This window comes from Fukomys damarensis, unplaced genomic scaffold (genome assembly GCF_012274545.1).
Source record: "Fukomys damarensis isolate Sample0158 unplaced genomic scaffold, DMR_v1.0_HiC HiC_scaffold_33, whole genome shotgun sequence".
NCBI classification, from domain to species: Eukaryota; Metazoa; Chordata; class Mammalia; order Rodentia; family Bathyergidae; genus Fukomys; species Fukomys damarensis.
Genome location: NW_022900945.1, coordinates 18,723,144 through 18,746,459, shown reverse-complemented (window position 1 = coordinate 18,746,459; position 23,316 = coordinate 18,723,144). Strand labels below are relative to the sequence as shown.

The 23,316-nt window shown below is 34.0% G+C and overlaps 1 protein-coding gene across 1 annotated transcript in view; it reads left to right on the top strand.

Annotated features, from left to right (window-relative positions):
- Syde2 (synapse defective Rho GTPase homolog 2) overlaps positions 1-23,316 on the top strand; it is a 41,794-nt gene that overhangs the window by 3,268 nt on the left and 15,210 nt on the right. Inside the window, exons 2-5 of the mRNA XM_010636706.3 lie at positions 5,503-6,201; positions 12,090-13,189; positions 13,629-13,742; positions 16,934-17,060. Coding sequence (XP_010635008.1) covers positions 5,503-6,201; positions 12,090-13,189; positions 13,629-13,742; positions 16,934-17,060 — 2,040 coding nt within the window. The remainder of the gene's footprint in view (positions 1-5,502; positions 6,202-12,089; positions 13,190-13,628; positions 13,743-16,933; positions 17,061-23,316) is intronic.

Genomic DNA, 23,316 nt, shown 5'->3' with positions numbered 1-23,316 from the left:
GAACTTGGGTCCTTGTGCTTACAAGGTAGGCGGCAGAACCACTGAACTAAGTCCCTGGCCCAAGTGTGGTATTAATTAGCTGCTATGATCTGTATCCATTTTAAGTGAAGTTGGTGTTTTGATGCAGAGTGACACTTGCTTCTTTTCTCAGGTATTTGTATCTCTGATCTTTATGAGTTACATCATCTTTTCTGGATTGGGCCACTTCAAGATCAGTAACAATATGCATATAATTATTGACAGTCTTCTAGCTTTAAATATTACTCTAAGAGAATGTGCTGTGGTCCAGGCAGCAAGTACAGTTTTGATGTTTTGTTTTGTCTCCTTTTTTTATTGTTTTGGAAGAATGCCATAGAACATTGGAGTTACTGGTGACTGGAAATTTTGAGAACTATAAATTTAGCAGAAAGTGTGTCAGTTTGAAGTCCTGTGCTTTTCAAAGATCAGTGATTTCCAAGAGATGTCTGTTTATTTTTATTTATTTATTTAATTTATTTTTGGGTACCAGAGATCGAACTCAGGATCTTGCACTTGTGAGGCAGGTGGCACCGCTGAGCTAAATCCCTGGCCAGTGTCTGTTAATTTTAAGAACTACAAAGACTTTTTTCTAGGCCCGTGCTGCTCATATTGCTGCTCACCATTTTAGAATAATGCTTTTCAAAATTAAAATGCATATGGTTTCCCTTGAAAATCTTGTTAAAATGCAGATTCATTAAGTGTGGGCTGGGACCTGAAATTCTGCGTTTTAAGAATGTTTGGCCACCCACACTTTTGAGTAGTAAGCTTTTAGGGTTGTCATGTTCCCCAAAATTTTGAAAACACATTCTATGTTATTCCAGTACATATTCTAATACTAACCCTTATTGGAGCAAAACTTGTGTTTTTTGGGATCTACTCATATGTGTGAATTAATGCTTAACGGCTTGCTTATAATATATGTTTGAGCATTTTCCTTAATATTACTTTTTCATCTTGTGCTGGTAAATGTTAGTGAGGCTTTGAAATCTGCAAGAAAAGTGGACATAGTGTAGTGGTTAGCAGAATAGAGATTCTGGGTTTCTCGTTGGACTACCACTTACCAGTCTTGTGACCGTAAGTTACAGAAATTCTTTTGGCCTCAGTCCTCAGGTTGTTGGGAGGATGAAAAAAAGATGATTCATTTGGTATTGTACCTGGTGCTTAGCTATTATTGTAAGAAGGCAGGCAGGCTTTGTGAGAATACTGCTTACCCCAGATCATTAGGGTTCTGGATGGAGGCTGAGAAGATTGGAAGTTTAAGAGTGCTGCCTTGAGCATTGGGAATTGTTCTGAAGCAACCCCCCTTTAGGGGTACTTACTTATTCTGCTCATCTTTTCTTTTATGTGTCTTTCTCTTGCTCTTCCTTGTTACTTTTGTGTAACTAAAAACAGTTCCAAAGTTTTCTCTCTACTTCTCAGAAGCAAGCACACAGCCTGCTTAACAGTTTTTATTGGTAGTCACAGGGAAGAGAAAGAGAAAAAGTATTTTTCACTTTACCCCTCCTTCCTTACAGATATATTTGGAAAAAAATATGTATGTGCATATATACATATACATATATACATTTTAGCATAGATTAAAATATCTGATGCTCATACGAATATTTTTAAGATTTTTTTTCTGGTACTGGGGGTTGAACCCAAGGGCACTCTACTACTGAATTATATCCCCAGGCCTTTTAAAATATTTTCTTTGAGACAGAATCTTTCTAAGTTGTCCAGGCTGGCTTCAAACTTGCTATCCTTCTGCTTCTATCTGCTAATTGCTGTATTACAGATGTATGCCACTGTTAGATTCTGCAATAGAAACCTTAAAATAATGAAAAGATGTCTATAGATTCAGCACATTTTCTCTCTCTTTTTTTTATTTTTTCAGACAGGGTCTCATATGTAGTTGAGACTGACCTGGAACTCACTGTGTAGCCCAGGCTGATCTCGAACTCACGGTGATCCTCCTGCCTCAGCCAATGCTGAACATTTTCAAGGAGGGTTGAAATACATAATTTTTAAATTGCTGATGCTTTTAAACAAAGGACACTAGTTAAATATTCAGCAGTGCCAAGTGTGGTGGCACACACCTGTAATCCCAGCACTAGGGGTCTGAGGACCCAGGGTATAGCAAAATGAGAAGGCTCTGAGTTGGTTCAATCCCATTATCTTTAAAAAAAAAAGAAAAAGAAGTACATCTTGGCTTATGAAATAATGGTTGAGAAAACATAATTGGTTTGAATAGTTCATCAGTATATAGAATATTCTGAATGAAGAATTTTGCAGAAATTGCCTCTTCTACATTCTCTTATACATTTTTAAAATAAATGGCTTTAACCAAGCGTGGTAGCTCACGTCTGTGATCCCAGCACATGGGAGGCTGAGGTAGGAGGATCACTGTGAGTTGGAGACCAGCCTGGGCTACATAGTGAGTTCCAGGTCAGTCTCAACTACATAGTGAGACCCTGTCTTAATCCCACCCCCCAAGAAATAAATAAATGGCTTTAATTAGAGCTGAAAATTATAGCAAAACTTATATACAGTATTTGTAAGAGAATAAGGACATTTTTGTCCTGCAACTTTGCAAACTTATTTTTATGTTTTGACTTATGCTTTCATACATATATATTTATTTTACTGTCTTGAACAATGTGTTGCTTAATTCAACTTCAATAACTGAATAAGCTTGACTTTTACCAGAAATCATAATTTTTCTATATTATGTATATTATTTATCTATAAATTTAAACTTCAGTGTCATGTATTTTTAAATATGGTGATAGTAATCAGACTACATAGTTTCAAGCTTTTGTAGTTTTATTAAAAATAGTTATGATGGTATATCTCAAAGTATGATTGCTTTTAGTATTACACTTTCATTTAATACTTATTTTTATAGGAACATCAACTTGCTTAAATATGGAATGCTAGTAGATTTATTTTTCTTGCAGTTCCTTGGAATGTAGTACATTTAGACAACTGAGGATCATTTATAGTGTATAATATCTCAAAAAATTCTGATAGTTCTCAAAATACTGTGTTTAGCTATACACAATTTTGGGTGTTGTAAGAGATTTCTCAGAATAAAATAAAAATAAGATGTGGCCCATAGTTATTGTGAGTTATAATTTTATCTTTTTTGCTTCAAATTTATAGTTGTGTCAAAACTATATATAAAATCTTGTGTTGATATGAAATGCTATTAAATAATAGATTTAGATATGAAATATATGTGGATTTCAGTGCTCTTGGCAGAAGCATGTGATTGCTGAGAACCCAGAAGCTTCAGTGATTCCTGAGCATGTGGATGATTTTCAGTTGTAAATTTTACTTTTTTTTTTTCTTCCCCAGTACCAGGTATTGAACTTGGGGCATTGTGCTTGCAAAGCAGCACCACTGAGCTAAATCCCCAGCTCCGTGAATTTTAAATGTAAGGGAGATAGAATCAAAGAGCGAGACTCTCAAATCTTCAGGTCATTAATTAAACTAAATAAATTCAAACTATTATTGAGTATCTGTTACATGTTTGTATGTTAAGTCCCAGAGGGAGAAGATGGATGTATCTTACTAGTAGCCTAGGACTCAGAAGAGTTGAAGTGCTGCCTCTCTTATTTATCAATTAGCTGGTCTTGGGCAGGTTACTTGATTTTTCCCAGTATTATTTTATGGTTTTCAGTGTATTTAAACATAATAAAACAGGTTGGTATTAGTCCTTGTCAGATGAAGATCACCTGCTTTCCTACTATTAATGGGTAGTGTGGTGTGGGGAAAGGATTAAGAATGCGGGTTTTAGTATCAGACAGACTTCATTTTGGGTACTGTACTAGGGCCTTGACTGTATTCCTCATAGTCTTTGAAGCTCACACTATAACCATCACACTTATTTCATAAGATTGTCATAGAGGTTAAATGAGGATAGGAGCTTCCTCACTGTCTCTCCCGCTTGGCATATACTGTAATTGTCACTCATTTGTTGAATGACTTAATGACAGCTGGCATAGTAGAAGTTCATGGGCACTTCCTTCCCTACTGATTGTGAGTCTGACTTTTACATCTGGAGCTAATTAAACTTGAACCTCAATTTTTGTTTCAGGTTGTTTTGGTTAGTTAAAGGGAGAAACTGATAGTTTTTTTGGGTATTCTTAAGGTCCTTACAGCTTAGTATGTTTACCTCTTTTATTAAAATATGTTTCATTTGTTGTAGGACTAAGATTAGTTAACCGTATATGTACATACTCGAGATAGTGTAAGACCATACTTCCCTGATTTACAAATCTGACATGATCTTAGATTTCTAAAAACTGGTTTTTATTTTAATTACCTATATGCAGTGAATTATCACGATGGACAGATATTTAGCTTATTTACTGCCACTGAATCCTGTTTTATGCAACTCCTTTTCCTCTTCAGATGATAGAAATGTTACATTATAATAACACATATATAAATTTAAATATCTGATGTCTCCCACTGAATTATGAATTTCTTAAGGGCAGGGACTATTTTGTTGAGTGTTTGCCTATTGCTAAAGTTTGTCCTTGGCCAATAATAATATAGCTGTGTTGTGTTCACCGTGAGACAGTGTTTAGTTATAATCTGGACCTCCTTAAGAGATTATTTTTATTTTTGCCCTTGATATTTATAACTCAAACTCTGCATAAATTACTACTTTGTTGTACATTTAAGAACCAATGTTATGTTGAAATTTTAATAATCAGTAAGGCATACTTTTTTGTTAGGTTATTTATTGAAAGTTTATCTTTAAGGCATACTTTTTTGTTAGGTTATTTATTGAAAGTTTGTCTTTATGTGTAAAGATAGGACTTTATTTTTTTTATTTTTTTATTTTTGGTTTTTTGTTTGTTTTGAGACAGGGTCTCACTATGTAGTTGAGACTGACCTGGAACTCGCTATGTAGCCTAGGCTGGTCTCGAACTCACAGCAATCCTCCTGCCTCAGCCTCCTGAGTGCTGGGATTACAGGCGTGCACCATCATGCCCAGCAGGACTTGTTTTCTGATGACTTCTGGTCTTTTTAATAGTTGAAAATTATTCAAATATTAATTTAAGATATACTATGCGCAAAGCATTCTATCTATATAAGCTTTTTATAAAGTATATTTTGCTTAGGCTAAGGCTTTGTTAACACTGGGTTTTGTAAAGGCATGTCAAACTGTATAGTCTTTCTCAGAATTTTGTGACACTTTTATTAGTAGACTAATTTCTGAATAATAAAAATCATATTTAGATGGACAGTCTAGGTTTTTTTCAGGTTAGACTTTTGTTGGTGAATGTGATTAATATTCTTTTTCATTCTTTTAAAATATTTTTTTCTTTTTTTGGTACTGGGGATTGAACTCGGGACCTGGCGCTTGCAAGACAGACGGTGGCAACCACTAAGCTAAATCCCTGGCTTGAAATATTTTAACATTTAAGAAGTGGCGTGACTCTCTTGGTGTATCAGGTGTGATAGTCCATCTTTTCTTCTTTGAAACAGATTTATTTGAAGATGTCTATGGGTCTTCAATGAAGAGAAGAGAACTTGAAGATCTGAAAGATAATGTAGAATTCAGAGGTCACAAGCCACTTAACAACATTACTGTTTCAAAAAAACGCAACTGGCTCTATCAGAGTAGTCTGAGAGCTCTTAGTCTGGAAGAAGAAAATAAAAAATACCAAAATAGAAGCAATTTATCATTCTCACCTGTGACTCCATCTTACCATCAGCTATCACAGCCTTTCCTTAAATCACCTGAAGAATATTGTACATACATGGTATGTAATGCTACAAGCTCTTCATTATCAAGAAACTGTTCTTTAGATTTTAATGAGGACAATGATGCAGATGATGAAGGAGAAATATGGTACAATCCTATTCCTGAGGATGATGACCTTGGCACGTCAAGTGCCTTGACTTTTAGAGAGGCAAACCCTGCTGTTCTACAGCTCCCTGTCACGAGTTTGCACAAACCCTCTAGTAGTGACCTAATGAAAGCAGAGCAGTATACTGAAGATTTGTTGTGCTCTTCTGAAAACATGGGTGATATTCAGACCATGCAGTTGAATGAAATGAATCCTATAAATTCCATCAATTCCACAGAACCTATGCAGCAGCACAAGCAGAGGCTAGGAGGATACAAGACGCAAGAAGGTATAATGGTGGAGGACTGTTCCATGTTCAAATCTCCTTTTGCAGGTAAAGATCGTAGATTTACTTTTTCTTTCTTCTTTTTAAATTCTTTGATAATTGTTAAAGCTAAATATCAATATCTATTATATTTATATATTTTTTCTAATAAAGTGAACATATTTTACACATAAAGAAAACTCAGGCATATAATTTTTTTTTTAACTCTACATGGCAGTTTTTATCATAGTCTTGGTTTTGTAATCTGATATATTTTAATGTGTTGATCCTTTGAGATGATAATTGCTTTTCTCTTAGTTGAAAGAGTAATTGTAGAGTAGAAAAAGATGTATGTTCTTTATGTAAATCTTATTTTGCTTCATATATTCATTCATTCACTTATACTTGGCCTGGTTGAAAAATGTCTTTCAGTATACGATTAGTTGTATTTTTGTGTCTGAATTACTCCATGAGCAAAGGAAGGAAAGAGTAGACGAAGAAGCAGAAGTAAAATCTTGCTAATAATAGGTGCTATAGTAGCTATGGAACCCAAATACCAAAAAATTGAAGTCATATATATATATGCAATGTACTGATATTCAACATCTTATGATCTGTTTGTGAAAAAGCATTTCATGTTGTTCATCCTAATGGTTTTTGTTCTTCTTTGATTGTCTTCAGTTTTCTGATGTGCCTTTATTGGTTCCATTTACTCTCCCCAGGTAGCAAAGCATAAGGCATATTTGGTTGCAAATGGCAAATGTAGACTAGAACTTAGTGGTGTTTTATCATGTCATTTTAATTTGTAACACTTTAAGTGAAGCAGAATATTCAGAGATATGGGATAGCTGTCAGTGCCTTACCCCATATTTCTTGGGTTTTGTTACTTTCCATTGAAATTGGGAAAACATGATTCTACCAGCATTTCTGCCTGAGAACTTTCTCTGAAGTCAGGGAAACTCTTTGCTGGGCAACCTATTACTAACAGGAGCTGGTTACGCCTACTCTGCTCCTTTATCTTTTGGGCAGACCTTTCTCAATAAATATTCTACATTTTTCCCCAGATTTTTCTCATGACATTAAGCTCCAGTTGCCCATAGTGGTAGCAGTCTTGGTATTTACCTTGAATTTTCTCACTTCCTCATTGGTGTTTCTATACAACACAAATAAACTATTTTCATTTGTATATTTTTCTCAGGGAGATGGGGAGGTAGAATAGAATAAATGTTAAATTAAGAGGAAAAGTGAATTACAAAACTGTATACTGTATGGTGGCAATTTTGAAAGATACTGACAGCTAATAATAATGGTATTTTTGTTTTCTGAGTGTTGGGATTGAAGATAATTAAAAACTTTTTTCTTTATGCATTTCTAATTGTAGACTAATTTTCTAGAGTAAATATGTGTCTCTTGTAATCTGGATGGGAAGAGAAATAAATACTGTATGTGATAATAATTGACAGTGTAGGTTATGATCAAAGAAGGTTACAGTGTCACAAGAATGAGTACAGAATGGAGCAGAGAAGCCAAGAGGGTATAAGGACAAGAACCAAGTTAGAAAGCCAGTACCTCTATAGTGACATGAAATCTATTGTCGTAAACTTACTAGTTTTATGTTTGTGGCAAATTGTGAACCTAGAAGGACTAACAAAAATTTATGTTTTTATTTGCTCATTATTTTTTTTAATTAGTACATGTTCGCAGTATATGATGATTACAGTTATTTGGGGGAGTTGGTACGTGCACATAATACATATTAACACATCTTCTTTTTTCTCTCTTTGTTTTTTATCCCTTAACCCTTTCCCTTCTTAACTGCTCCTTGCAACTGTTGGTCTCCTTCCCATTGGCAAAAGCCCTATTTTTACAATTTTTCCCCTTTCCCTTCCTTCCCTGTCCCTCTATCTCTTGTGCCTCCACCCATTTGAAAAAGTTCTCCCCAGTTCCTCCTCTTTTATCTATCGTTTTTTTCTCTTTATATATATTTTTTTGAGCTTCTCATGTGAGAGAAACCAAGAGATACTTAAATTTGTGTTTGACTTATTTCAGTAAATATGATCATAAGTTATATCCATTTAGCTATGTATGCCTCAAATCTGTTTTGGCAGAGTGTAGAACTCTATTGTGTATAAATACCACATTTCCTTTATCCATTCATCTGTTGATGGACAGATAGGCCATTTCCAAGATTTAGCTATTATAAATTATATTGTAAACATGGGTATATATGTATCCCTGTAATATGATTTCTTTAACTCTTTTGGAAAGATACCTAGAAGGGGGATGGATAGCTGAGTCAAATGGAATTTCTATCATAGTTTTTTGAGGAATCTGCAAACTGATTTCCATAGTGGTTGTACTAGTTTACATTCCCACCAGCAAGCCCTTAAGAAATGTTGTAAAGTATGGAATTATTGAGATTTATATTTCCTTTCTTACTCTCATTCTTTTAGTAATTCAAATCCAGTAGGCACAGTCCTAAACTGACCAAGGGAAATATGTCGGCACTCTATATGCTATTTTTTCATTGCTGAGACCCAAAGTTAGAGGAGGAAAAGTTTATTTCAGCTCACAGTTTGTAGAGGTTTCAGACCATAGTCAGCTGGTTCCAAGGCAGGGTGGCAGGACAGAGGGGTATTAACAGAGGAAAAACAGTTGTTGGTGTGGCAGGGCAGGCAGAAGGCAGAGAGACAGTGAGACCACCTTCTTTCTGTCCCTTTATAGTCCATCCAGGCTACAAGCCTCTTGATTGGTGCAACCATACTCAGGGTGGGGTTTCCATTATCCACATGCTGAATTCTAGTATCATACTCTTAGTCCACATTTACGAGCTATAAATCCAGTCACCTCCGAAAAAAAGCTCCACTTGTGAATGCCTAGAGTATGTATGCATGTGTGTATGTGTGTGTATGTATGTATGTATGTATGTATTTATTTATTGGTACCGGGGATTGAACTGAAGTCCTTGCACTTGCAAAGTGGGTGCCAGAACCACTGAGCTAAATCCCCAGCCCTGAATGCCATAGTGTTTGGAAAGACATCTAGTTACAAGCCCTAAGAGAGATTTTTGTTTTAGTTTGGTAGAAATAATACCTATAGTGATTTACTTTCCTTAATACATTTGACAGCAGGCTCTTGAGAAGTTAACAAAGACATTTGTTGAATTTCAAAATAATTTTTCAGTCAGAAAATGGGAAAGCTAATGTACAGGCATTTTTAATGTGAATGACGATTTTTAAAAATCATCCTAACAACTGTGGCTTGTTTTTGGCTTAACTTTCAGATGAAGTTGTAATCGGTTTGCAGTCAGATTGCAGTCTAGTTGCAATTGATTGAGCTTTTATTTTGCTCTTTTTTCTCAGTGTCTTCCTCTTGCATTATTACATGTAAATTAACATCATTTTTTGTTTGGTTTGTTCTGTTTTTATTGTTTTATTTTTATTTTTTTGAGTCAGGGTCTTGCTGTGTAGTTCAGGCTGTCCTTGAACTCATTATGTAGCCCAGTCTAGACTGGAACTTGTGGTGATCCTCCTGCCTCAGCCTCCTGAGTGCTAACAGTACTGTTTTTTAAGTTTTATTGAATTTCATTGGGTTGATACACCCTAATGTATTGGACTGTTTTCCTGGTATTAGGTTTTGATAGATGGTTTGCACTGCGATTGCAATGATTTTTTTCATGATTTTCTTTCATTCCTTTCTTCTGCTGCATTAATTAGTATCAATTAATAATATCATTACTGGATCTTTATGACTGGTAATTACTACTGATAATTCCTATGTTAGAGTTCCTAAAAAGTTAACTGATTTGCAGTGTTGGTAGCAATTGGTCAGTCCCTTCATTTATTCAACAAATGTTGAGTGTCAGTTAGTATTCTGGGTGCTGAAGGAGTATGCTGGTTTCACTTGACTCTACCCTAGTACTTACATTTATATTTGAGGATTTTCATTCTATACTTGCTTTTATATTCTATGATTTAGTTAGTATATTGTAGTTTAATTTTAAGTGACTGTGGAACTTGGTAATATTTCAACTTTTTAATTTTATAAAAATAGCATTTTGTTTTAATAAAGTCACTCCTATCTTCAATAGAAGTTGCTAGCTAACATGTGCTATATTTAATTTTAACAATTAAAAGACTTTAAGAGGAATTATTTACTTAATGTGTAAAAAAGAGTTAGAATGTAAAACTCCTTAATAACATAAAATCTAGAGCAGTTTCATACACTGGGTCACTTTTCTAGACTGTTGTGACAAAAGGATTGTTTGTAGACTGAAATAAACCCTTGATTACTGTCGAATGTTTCAGACTAGAAAGCCTGTTGAATTGAACTGTGATTTGCAGTACAAGGGGATGCCTTGTGTAGTTTATAAACACTCTATTTCTTACTAGCTATTACCCAGAGGAGCCCAGTAGGCATACTTGAAATAATCTTCTCTTTATAAAGAAATTAACTTCTTTTCAATTAGGACACACAGAACAGGGAGGAGGGAGACTATTGATACTTTAAAGAAAGGCCATTTTGTCTATTGATGTTTTAAAATGAGTAAGTACTTTTTTTCATTTTGATTGTAAAATATAGTTTTATATAGATTAGGTTATGATGCTAAGGTTATTAGATGTTTGCCTAGAAGGAACAGTCAAAGAATTAGAAATAATATAAATTACAAATAATTGGATTATTAGGAACAAGTACAAATATAAAAATGAAATTGATTAACCTGTCTTGTTTTTTTTTTAGTGGGAATGTGTAAGTTTGAGTGGTATATTTTAACTTGTAATAATGGTTGTAAAAAAGTCTTTAAAATCAATTTAATGTCTATATCTGGGCATAAAGTGTTTAGGAGGATGGAGCGGCTAAAAAGTGTAGTATCTAGAGCATCCACTCTGAAAGCCAGTGCAGTTTTGAGGTGTGGTTCTGCCACTTTTAAGCTGTGTAATCCTGCACCCTGCACAAATGAGATAGCTCTATGCCCAAGGCTCCTCATCTGGAAATGGGGGGACTGATGTTATTTAACTCATATGGTTACTGTGAGAATTAAATGAGGGCCCGTGCATACTAAGTACTCAATAAATGTTGGCTGGTGTTATTAATCGTAATAAAATACTAGTTTACTAATATCAAACTACTTTTAACATTATTTTCACCAAAATACTTAGTAGTGGGCCAGGGATTTAGCTCAGTGGTGCCGCCCCTTGCTTTGCAAGTGCAAGGTCCTGAGATCCATCCCTGGAACCAAAAAAAAAAAAAAAAAATTTAATAGATTTATGACATTTAAAGTTCTGTTATTTTTCATTGACTAGAGTTCACTTAGTCTTTGGTGATATATTCTAAAAGAATGTTAGAACAAGGAAGGGCTCTTGGCTGCCAAAATCATAAACTTGTTTGGTTTTTAACTTTGTTTTTTAAACTGTGTGGTAACGCTTAGATTTAGAGGACTATAAATATAGAAGAAAAGCATTCTTATATTAGAGTAGCATTTCCAATTAAAATAAACATATTAAACTAGGAAGCTTTAAGGCTGGGGATTTAGCTCAGTAGTTCTGCTGCCTGCCTCCAAGCGCAAGGACCCGAGTGAGCTGGTACCAAAAAAAAAAAAAAAAAAAAAAAAAAAAAAAAAAAAAAAAAAAAGGAAGCTTTCATCAGATATCTACTGTTCAAAATTATACTCACTGGAATTTATTGCAGTAGGGAATTTTGTAAAAGTTCTTGCATTATACTTCAGAATAGGAGATGGGAAGATGATTCTTTCTACTGTAAGCCATTTGGAGATCATTGATATGTATTCTGCTTGAAAATAGAGATAGAGACTGACCTAAACTACTAAATCTCCCCACTGAGATGAAATAAGGAAAGAATTTGTCCATGTGATACATTGTTTAGTTGACATTTATAAAATAGGAATAAAAGTAGAAAAAAGACATATCACTTTATAATCTTTTTTCTTTCTTTTTAAGGTCCTGGGATCTTAGCTGCTGCAAATAGGACTGAATTGGGAGTTATAGAACCATCTTCACCAAGTCCTAGCCCTGTGAAAAAAGGCAGTTCAATTAATTGGTCTTTACCAGATAAAATAAAATCTCCACGAACTGTGAGGAAACTTTCCATGAAAATGAAAAAGTTGCCAGAATTTAGTCGAAAGCTAAGTGTTAAGGGAACCTTGAATTATATACACAGCCCATATAGTACTCCTTCCTTGTCTAAGTGTAACTGTAGAGAAGTTCATCATGCTGTTATTCTACCTTCTGGGAATACTACCACAGCTGCTAAGAGGAATGTTATAAGCCGGTACCATCTTGATACTACTGTGTCTTCTCAGCACAGCTACCAGAAGAAAACTTTGAATTCAAAGTATTCCTGCAGAGGTGGTTATCTCAGTGATGGAGACTCACCTGAACTTATAACTAAATCTAGCAAACATGGACCTGAAAACAAATTTGGAAAAGGAAAAGAAATCATTCCAAGTAGTTGTAACAAAAATGAAATAGACATAGATGCTTTTAGACATTATAGCTTTTCTGATCAACCTAAGTGTATACAGTACATATCTGGGCTCATGAGTGTGCATTTCTATGGTGCTGAGGATTTAAAACCCCCTCGGATAGATTCAAAAGATGTCTTCTGTGCAATTCAGGTAGATTCAGTAAACAAAGCAAGAACAGCTTTGCTTACATGTCGGACAACATTTTTAGACATGGATCACACTTTCAACATAGAAATTGAAAATGCACAACATTTGAAATTAGTAGTATTCAGTTGGGAGCCCACTCCAAGAAAAAATCGAGTGTGTTGTCATGGAACTGTTGTTCTCCCCACTTTGTTCAGAGTGACAAAGACACATCAGTTGGCTGTTAAACTTGAACCAAGAGGTCTTATTTATTTGAAAATGACTCTTATGGAACAGTGGGAGAATTCTCTTCATGGAGTAGATAAAAATCGAGGTTCAGTAATATTTGGTGTTGACATTCAAAAAGTTGTAGAAAGAGAAAATGTAGGATTGATGGTGCCACTCTTGATACAGAAATGTATTATGGAAATTGAAAACAGAGGTTGTCAGGTATTATTTTATTGTGTTTCTCTACGACTTCCTTTATTAATTTCTGATTATAAGTCTTAGGGAAGAAATACAAGGTAAGGTAAAAAAAAAATTTAATTCAGACATTTTTCCCATTACTAACCTTTATTTTTTTGGTATTACTGTTTAGGGTACAATTCATAGGTATAACCTGTTTTATCAGTGATTTAAGGCTGTGTTAAATGTTTCCCCAATTTTTGCTGTGATACAGAGCTGTGAGGGTTTATAACTAGAGATTAAGATTGCCTTACAGTGGCTTTCCTAGGAAAAGCCAGGGCTGGTAATATAGGCAAATGCTAATTGATTTAAGGAATGTTTCTGCATAGTTGGCCATTCTGTAAGAAGATGTTCTAAGAGTGGATCCTATACCCAGCTTCATTTTAAAAATTAACTTCCCTGCTCTTATTTCTTACTCTCTCAGTCCTTCTCTTTGGAAGTGAAAAACTTACACTTTCTTTGCTCTGGGATTATATGGAGGCCAAGGAGAGGTCCTGCTAATAAGAACATATTTCATTCCTTTTTAAATAAGGCAAAGGTAACCATTAAAAGAAACAACCTAGTGTTACTTGTAGCAAAGTGTATAAATTTTAGCTATTAATACATGTGGACTATGACAATGAGAAATAGCATATCACTGAGGATATTATTGAGGTATAAAAATTTTTTACACACTTCTGTCACATATGAAGCAAAAAAAAACTACATGCACAATTTTTTTTTTTAACTGCTATCAGATTTTTACAACTTTGGGTATAAAAATTAAAAGATAAGGATAAATATTTTTAAAAATCTGAAATATGATTTCTTGGTTTTAAATATTAATATTAGAATATTAAAGTAGAAACTATAGAAAGAACACAAGTTAGTGGAATTTTGTATTAAGTTACTGAAGACCTAGATTCTGGTTTTACTTGCGTTACTACTTGGCTGTGTGATGTTGGACAACTCAAATCTCTGGGTTTTACTTGCTTGTGTGCGTAAACATAGATGTAGTAGCTTCCTAAAGCTGAGAAGTAGCACATCTAAACTCTTTCAGCTCAGATACATGCTTCTATCTTATTTTGTCTGTAGGAGTGAGGCCTTTGCTTTCTAATCCAGCTTTTTGGGCCAACTTTTCCAACTGTTTTTTCTTAATATTCTTCAGTTTTTCCTTCTTTTCCTTTTTTGAAATTTGGCAGTGTGTAAAGTTCAGAGATTAGGCAGAACTTAAAGCTAATTATTAAATAGAAATTTTTTACAGTTGGTTATTAAAGTAAGCAACTCAAGTGGCTTTGTACTTTTAGAGTTTATTTTCCGAAGTTTATGGAGAGTAGGTGTAAAAAGATTGTTAATCATCTTTTTTGAGTACCAAGAAAATATTTTTAACAATGCTTTTTAATTTCTCTAAAGTTTAGAAAAGTTTATTTTAATAAAAATTTTCTGTAAATGAAAAAGTAAGTTTTATATTATAATTTGGAAATGTACTTTTTAAAAACCTTTTTTTCATTTTGTCTCGCTTGCTTTTTCCTTACCTACCTGTACTCACACACACAGAAAGAGACTACTGTGTCAGCATTTTGCGAACTATAATACTGCTTCAATTTTGTTAACCTTTTTATGAAATAGTTCTTGTTTTTTTACTGTGAAGATCAAGTTTTGATAGTCATACAAAAATAGTTTGTGGCAAGGACTCCTGCATTTTCCAAATGCTTTCAATGCTACTACCATCTATTTTCTGCTTCCAATGGGAAAAATTACTTGAGATCATATTCCTAGTCAAGGCAGTACAGATTCTGGCTCTGATAAAGGCATCAAACATATATACTTCATGTGTTTGGTTAAAGAACACAGCATCTGAACTTAGAGATATCCTAAAATATCCTTTCCTTGAAATACTTGTATTTGATCTTCATTTCTTTATTCATTCTTATTAAAAACTTCAGCTTTTTGGGATAAAATTATTTTATTAGTTTATTGTCTATTTAAGTGGTACTTCTTTACCTTGCAGGATCATTTTCTTCAGGGGGATACGTTGGTTTTTATGACATGTAAATACACCTACATGAGCAGAGCCATGTACAAATTTGTTTCTTCGAAGCATTTCCTTTGATCCTACTTAATATGTTGGCTTTGTTTTCTAGACCAAGTACCTTTTTTTTTTTTTCTTGGAGACATAGTCTTGCTATCCAGTTCAGGCTGGGCCTATGTAGCCCAGGCTGCCCCATAACTCATGATGATTCTCATACCTTACTTACCCTTCCAAGTACTGGGATTACAGGTGTTTGCCACTATGCCTGGCCCCCAAAAGGCCATCTACATTTTTACCAGGTTTGTCTTGAGATGTGATCAGCCTAACACATGGCCATCTTCAATGTGCTGGCATCATGAAGAGTAGAAAATCTGAATTTTCTTCTTAGTGTCTTCCTTGATTTCCTGTATTATGTTGATCCCTTTGAATGTAGCAGCACTTTGTATTACTACTTCCTAGAAATAGTTTCCTTTATTGTCTTCCAATCATCTTGGAGCTTATCATCTCAATTATTTTAGATAACATTTCCTTGTGTCCATTTATCCTTTCTCATATTGAGACCCAACCTCTGTCTGTGTTCTGTCCATTCTTTAGAAACTCAGAATTGGGGTCATAACTGAACTTGAAAATTTCATTTATGTATTTCTACTCCTAGATTATTTATAACATAGTGATTCCTAGTTCAACTTCTTGAGGATTATCTTTGTTTGAAATAATTTCTTTCCCCACAACTTTGTTCAGCTCAAGATGACTGAGCTTCCTAGTCTTTGATGTGGGCGTATAGGTAACAGCCACTTATACTCCTTAATTTTCTTAATGTTTATTCTTTCAAATAAGTCTGATAGGTTAATCAGCCATTTTTTTTTCTTTTCATAGACCATGTTGGTTTTCTTTCAGTGAATTTATAGTGAATTTCCTAAGACTTAATACTTTAGAACCTGTCTGAACCATTGCTTTTTTTTTTTTTTTCTGAGACAGTCTCTCATTATGTAGTTCAATCTGGCCTTAAGCTCACTATGTAGTTGAGGCTGGCTTCATACTTGCAGCAGTCCTCCTGCCTCAGCCTCCTGAGTGCTGGGATTATAAGCATGCACCACCACGCTGGCTACTGAACAGGTTTAAAAACAAATGTTGTTGTAGGTTGTTTGAGTGTTTAAACTAGAAACTTTATCTTACCTTAATTGTATTATTTTAATTAAATTTCTTTAACTTTATAGTCCATTTGATTTGTTTTTTCCCCCATAAAAAGCTTTTCACAAGTAGTACCCTTTTATCTTGTTTGAACTGTAAACTTATTTATGGATAAAGAAAGTGAATTTTAAAGAGATAAAAAATCTTGCCTTAATTTACCAAGCGAAAATTGACAGAGTGGGGCTTTACAACTCCACTGTGCTTAACCACTGTGCTAATACAGAACAAAAGATTGAAAGGGTACATGATATGGAGTTAATTGGTTGGGCATGTAAAACTAAAGAGAATGGGTTATATCTTTTTGGTAAGATATAGCTAAGAGTATAAAATTATATTTTAATTGAAATAATAGGATGGTTTGTTATACTAATCAGTATAGTCTAATGAAATTTCAAAACCTGTGTTTGAGGTATTATAATTAAGTGCCATCAGAACATAATTGATTATCAAATTCATATGATTTATATTGTACTACTATATTTTCATTTATCAAATTTACTGTAATGTGGCCATCATTTTATTTCTAGGTAGTAGGCCTGTATCGATTATGTGGTTCAGCAGCAGTCAAGAAAGAACTTCGAGAGGCTTTTGAGAGGGATAGCAAAGCTGTTGGTCTTTGTGAAAACCAGTATCCAGATATAAATGTAATAACAGGTAATAAATGGATTTTATTTCCTACGCTCATTGTGGAAAGACTACATCTACAAGGAAAATAATTCAAATACTATTTTTAACCTAAATTTAATTTGATTTTATTCTGAATTCTTACTTTCCTTTCTTCAGAAACACTACTGTTATTTTCTATCCAGAGATACTAAATATGATCCCTGGTTTAAACAGTCAACAATGATGGGAGAAGTAAGACCTACATTAAACCGGGTGCAGTAGCTGGCAGACCTCTACCTTCACAAAGGGATAAATAAAATGCCATGGGAGTTCAGTTTTACTGGAGCTTAGGTAATGTAAAAGTCGTTGACTGGTTAGAGAATTTAGATTTATTTACTAAGCAGAAAGGATTCATAAAAGATTTTTGAGTAGTGAGTAAAGTTATTGAAGTTTATCTTTAGGAATATTAATCTGGCAACTCTATCTGATAGATTGAGGTGAAAAGACCAGAGAAAGGAAGCCTTGGCAATAGTCTTAGTAAGGAGGTAACAAAAGCTAAAGGACACTTGTAGTAGTAGAAATAGAAAAGTGTATGATTGAAAGGATGTGTAATATGACTAGGCCTGAAGATACAGGATTTTGAAACCCGGTTGATTGGATATTGGTATAAGAAATAAGAAATCTGTGAGAACAGCTCTTGCTTTTGGTGGGAGCATTGAGAAATATTATATATTAGGTTTGGGATATTGTATTTTAAGTAGTAGTAATAGATCTCAATAGATACATTAACCAAAGTGAAAAATGCCTGTGTCACCAAGTAAAGGATGTAGTAAAAATTTGAGGGTCTTTTAAAAATATAATCCAGTATATAGCATTGAAAATATATTTACAATACATCTTTTGAGAGATGAAGAAGAAGAAAAAAAATGACAGTTTGAGGGTCATTGGCCTGCAGGTCTGTTGTGGGATTGTAAGAGAACGGAGAGACCCACAGACTGAAACAGGACTTACTTCAGGTTTAAGGTATATACTGGCTCAACAGACTGCTGTCCAAAGGAAGAGCATTGAACAAAGAGAAGGTCTAGCTTTTATACATTTTGTTGAAGAGGGTAGTTTTTCTTTTTTCTTTCTTTTTTCTCTCATTGAGTTTATTGGTACATTTTAGGTATACAGTAGTTACATTCATTATTGGGATCTTGTACCTTTACATGACAGGTCTTGGTTCTCCCTGCCCTCCCTTCAGCCCCTCCTCCCCTCCCCATTTACAAACACTTTATTTCCATTTTTTCATTTTCTCATATTTTTTTCTTTTCCCTTATTCCCCTTCCCGACCCTTCCCACTTTGCCTACACCTTTAGCCCTTTTCTTCCTATTTCACATTGTCCATTATATCATTAGGATCTTATGTACTATTATAGTTTCTCCTATGCCTAAGTGAAATAAATTAAGTCACACATGTGTAAATACTGAATAGTTTCTCTGAGGGTAGTTTTTCTAGTGACTAGCAAGTGAGTTTACTGGAACAGGACAAGGGCAAACAGTTTTGTGACTTTGCCTTGAAATAAGACAGTGTCTTATGAATCATGAGAATAGAGTGTCATAAACTTTGTTTATGGGACATAGTTCTCAATTTTATCTGCACCAGCACAAGGAGTTACAGCTACAGGGGAGAAGGCAATGATGGAGATTACTGCCTAAGGCTGGGAAGGACTTGTTTTTCTTTACGTCCTATTTTAGATCTAATTAAATCTTGCAGTTGTCCATAAAATTTGAAAAGACAAGAACTTCAGAAATCTCAAAGTTCCGAGGCAAGTAGAAAAAGAGAAACATCTAAAAAGATTGAGAGGAGTAGTCAGAAAATTTGGGAAATGAGACAAGGTTAAGGAGGTATGATGTAGAGTCACTCTGTGAGGAGACCGTAGAAGATGATCCTTCCACACTGTAAATTACATTGAAGCAAATCTCAGATACCATTTTCTTTTATTTTCAGATACTTCAGTATATTTCTTCATTATTTTCTATGTATTTTGTTATTTCTGTTTGTTCTCTTTACTGTCAGTGTCATTTTTTTTTCTGCAGTGTTGTATATTTATCTCTTCTAATTTGTTTTCTTATTTTACATGTAATTGTTTGGGTAAGGAGTTGAGGCTGGTTCACAAGCACAAGGTCCTGAGTTCAATCCCCAGTACCAAAAAAAGAAAAAGAAATAATAATTTTATTTTTTATAAAGAGTCTTAAGTCTTCAAAATTGAGATAATTTCTAAAAAAGTAGAATGTTATTTCCTTGTTAATGTATCATTGATAAAATAAGCAAAGAACCCATTTTATAATTCACTATCAAAAATTTTTATAAATACTATTTTCCAGGATAGTACATTCATATAAAAGTGGATTTTTGTCTCATTGAAACCTTGTCTTAGAAATTATGTTAATATGTGTGATTTAAAAAGATGAAATAAGGGTGGTTTGAAATGATTATTTGCTATAAAAAAGGAATTTTTAGTTTTGAATATTTGTAGCATATGCAAGAGATACAAAAAATAGGCCAGTGAATGTTGGATTTGTAGCATTTTTTTCCATTCTTTTCGCTCTTGATTAATGAATTGGTATTTGATATTCTTTGTACTATTCCATTTCAGTAAAGTTCTTTTTCAGAAGAATTGAGAGCTGTTTTTTCTCTCTTGATAAAAAGCCAATGAAATAATGTAAGATTTGTCTAGGAAATATCATTGGAATTATAATAAATCTTACATAAAGTCATTGTGGCTCAGAATAAAGGATGTCGATATCGTTCGTTTGGAGAATTGGCACGTTATGATGTTTCTTTATGTGTTTGCTCTACCTGAACTCACACTTTCGAGTAAACTTTGAAATATAATTAATAGTCAAGTAATGCTTAGAAATAAGAAATTAGGGCCAGAGATTTAGTGGTGCCACTGCCTGCCTCACAAGTGCAAGGTCCTGAGTTCAATCCCCAGTACCACATGCACACAAAAAAAAAGAACAGAGAAAAAAAATGAAATAAGAATTAATGAATTGAATGATAGAGTTTGTTTACAGGTGAATAATATGTTTTTGTAAGTGGTTTGACTGGAGTGCACAATAAATACTACTCTAAACAAACTTTTATTTAAAAGTAAATAGAAAAATTAAGGTACAATATCCCTTTCATTGAGTAAAGACTTGTGATATCTCACCTGTGGTTATATTTTTTTAACCCACATTCTGCCATCATCCCAGGTGATTTTAACATACAATGACCAATTCAGCATCCTAGATTCTCAGTTATTTGTCATTCCAAATGATATATCAACTCTACTTTAGTTACTTACTCTTTTTATTTTATTAAAATAATTTTTTTTTTTTTTTGAGACAGGGTCTCACTATATAGTTCATACTGCCCTGGAACTCACTATGTAGCCCAGGCTGGTCTCGAACTCACAGTGATCCTCCTGCCTCAGCCACCTGGGTGCTGGGATTACAGGTGTGCGCAACCATGCCCAGCTGGTTACCTACTCTTAATATCATAACTTAGTACTTTTTATTCAGAATTCCGTTGCCTTTGAAACTTTGAATTCATTTCATTCTATAGAGCTAGTTTCCTAGCCTTCGGGTTTTGTCTTTAAGTCATTCCACTTCTGTTTTTTTACTTAATTATCCTTTATTTTTGCTTTTTCAGTCCCTTCTCTCCTAATTTCCTGCTCTAGTCATACTAGATTTCATGGCTCATTATTTCACCCACTTTCATACAAATGTCCTCACTGTCTGTGGTTCCACCTATCTGGCAAAAATCAGTCTGCAATGCTAGTCTTATTTAACAGCTGTCTTGAGGCATAATTGCCATATAATAAAATGCATGTAAAGGTATATAGTTGAATGTTTTCGTATATGTATGCACCATAGAATGTAGTCACAATGAATGTATCACCTCCAAAAGATTCCTTAGGCTATTTTATAATCTTTCCTGCTTATACCTTTCCCTCCATATCCTTTGTCTAAAGGCAACCACTGATCTTTTTGGCACTATAGGTTAGTTTTATTTTCTAGAATTTATATGATGGAACCATTCAGCAGGGGGCCCCCCTCCCCCCTGAGATCTGGCATCTTTCAGTGGTAAAATTATTTGGAGATTCATCCATGTTATTGCCAATGCCCATGGTCCATTTCCTTATTTATTTATTTATTTATTTATTTATTTATTTATTTATTTATTTATTTATTTATGGTACTGGGGTATAAAACTAGGGCCTTCTCACTGAACTGTTTTTCCCAGTTCTTAACTTTTTTCCCCTTCTATTTTGAGACAAGTTCTTGCTAAGTCACTAAGTTACCCAGACTGGGCTTGAACTTGGTGTTATCCTGCCTCAGCCTTCCAAATTGCTGGAATTACATGTGTGCACCATTATGTCCAGTTTTTTTTATTTATTTTTGAAATCATATCTTGCTGTATTACCAAGCTGGCTTTGAAGCTGTAATCCTTTGCCTCAGCCTTCTGAGTGGATACAGTTATAGATTTGACCAACTGGGCCCACTTTATTGCTGGATAGTGTCCTGCTGTATGTGACTCTACTGCCATTGGTGTATGCATCGATCTGTTGGCAGACAGTCTCGTGTTTCCATTTTGATACTATTGCAGCTAAAGTTGCTGTGAATATTCATGTAGAGTTTTTGTAGTGACATATGTGTTCCTTTGGGGGAGGGTAAATAATCTATTTTATACCTAAATCATACTGTCTTGATTATTACAGTTTTTAAAAAAGTGTTTTTATTGGTACGTGTTTATAGTACATAATTATTACATTCATTGTGGGAAGTTGGTACAAGACACTTCTTAATTCTTTTTTACATGTTTGTAGTAGTTGATGAGACTTGAAGCCAGGTAGTTTGTCTCCTACATTTCTTTTTCAGAGTGATTTTGACTTTTCTAGGTCCTTTACATTCCATGTAAATTTACTTTGTTAGTTCAAAAAAGGCCTTTTGGGCTTTTGACTAAGATCGCTTTAAATTTTACATCAATTTGAGAATTGACATTTAACAGTATTGAATCATGTGATCTTAGAACGTGGTATATTTCTCCTATTTATGTTATGCTTAATTTTTCTCAGCAATGTGTTGTAATTTACAGTGTGTTCTTACACTTTTTATTGTATTTATCATTAAATAATGACATCATGTTCTTATCAGCTATTTATATGTTTTCTTCAGATAAATATTCCGAACCTTTACCCATTTTAAAATTGAGTTATTTGGCATTTTATTATTGAGTTTTGAGTACAAGTGCCTAAGCTAGTATATGATGTGCCAATCTATTTTGTGGATTGTTGTTTTACTCTTCTTGGTATTCTTTGAAGCAAAAAGTTACTAATTTTGGTGATTCTGATATATATTTTTTCACTTGAAGTTTTGGTATCCTATCAAAGTTTGCTTAGCCCAAGATTATGAAGATTTACTCCATTTTCTTGTGAGAGTTTCATAGTTTTAACTCTTAATTTAGGTGTGTTACAATTTGGAGCATTTTTTGGGGTGTGTATTGTAGAAAGGGACTCCAACTTTCTTAGTTTTTGTAAGTGGGTGTCCAATTGTCTCACATTATTTGTTGAAAGACTGCTCTTTCCCCTACTGAACTATCTTTAACCTTTGCAAGAATCAATTGACTGTGAATGTGAAAGTTTATTTCTGTGCTCTCGATAGTAGCCCATTAGTCTCTATATTCACCCTGATGCTAGCTCCACACAGTTTACTGCAGCTTTATAGTAACTCTTGAAATTGAGAGGTGCCTCATGTTCTTCCTTTTCAAGATGTTTAGGCCCTTCTGGATTTTTGCAATTTCATGTGAATTTTAGGATCAGCTTGTAAATCCCCATGAAAAAGCTAGCTGGAGCTTTGATCAAATTTGTGTTGACTGTATATATAATTAGTTTGGGGAGCTGCCATCTTTACAATATTGGCTTCTGATCTACAAATGTGGGATGTAGTTCCATTTTATTTAGATCTCTCTTACTGTCTTTCAAAAATGATTTTTTTCAGAATAAAATATGTATTTCCTTTTGTTTTTCTGTGTTTAATTCTTTCTGATGGTATTACAAGTGGAATTATTTTCTTAATTTCTTTGTTTTCTATTCATTTTAGTATATAGAAATAATTTTTTGGCATATTGATCTTTTGTTTGTTAAACTCATTTATTCTAGTAGTTTTTCAGGGGATTACTTAGGATTTTCTACATAAAAGATTATGTTGGGTGGAGGGTTTAGCTCAAGAGGCACCATCCCTGCCTCCTAAATGCATGGTCCTGAGTTCAATCCCC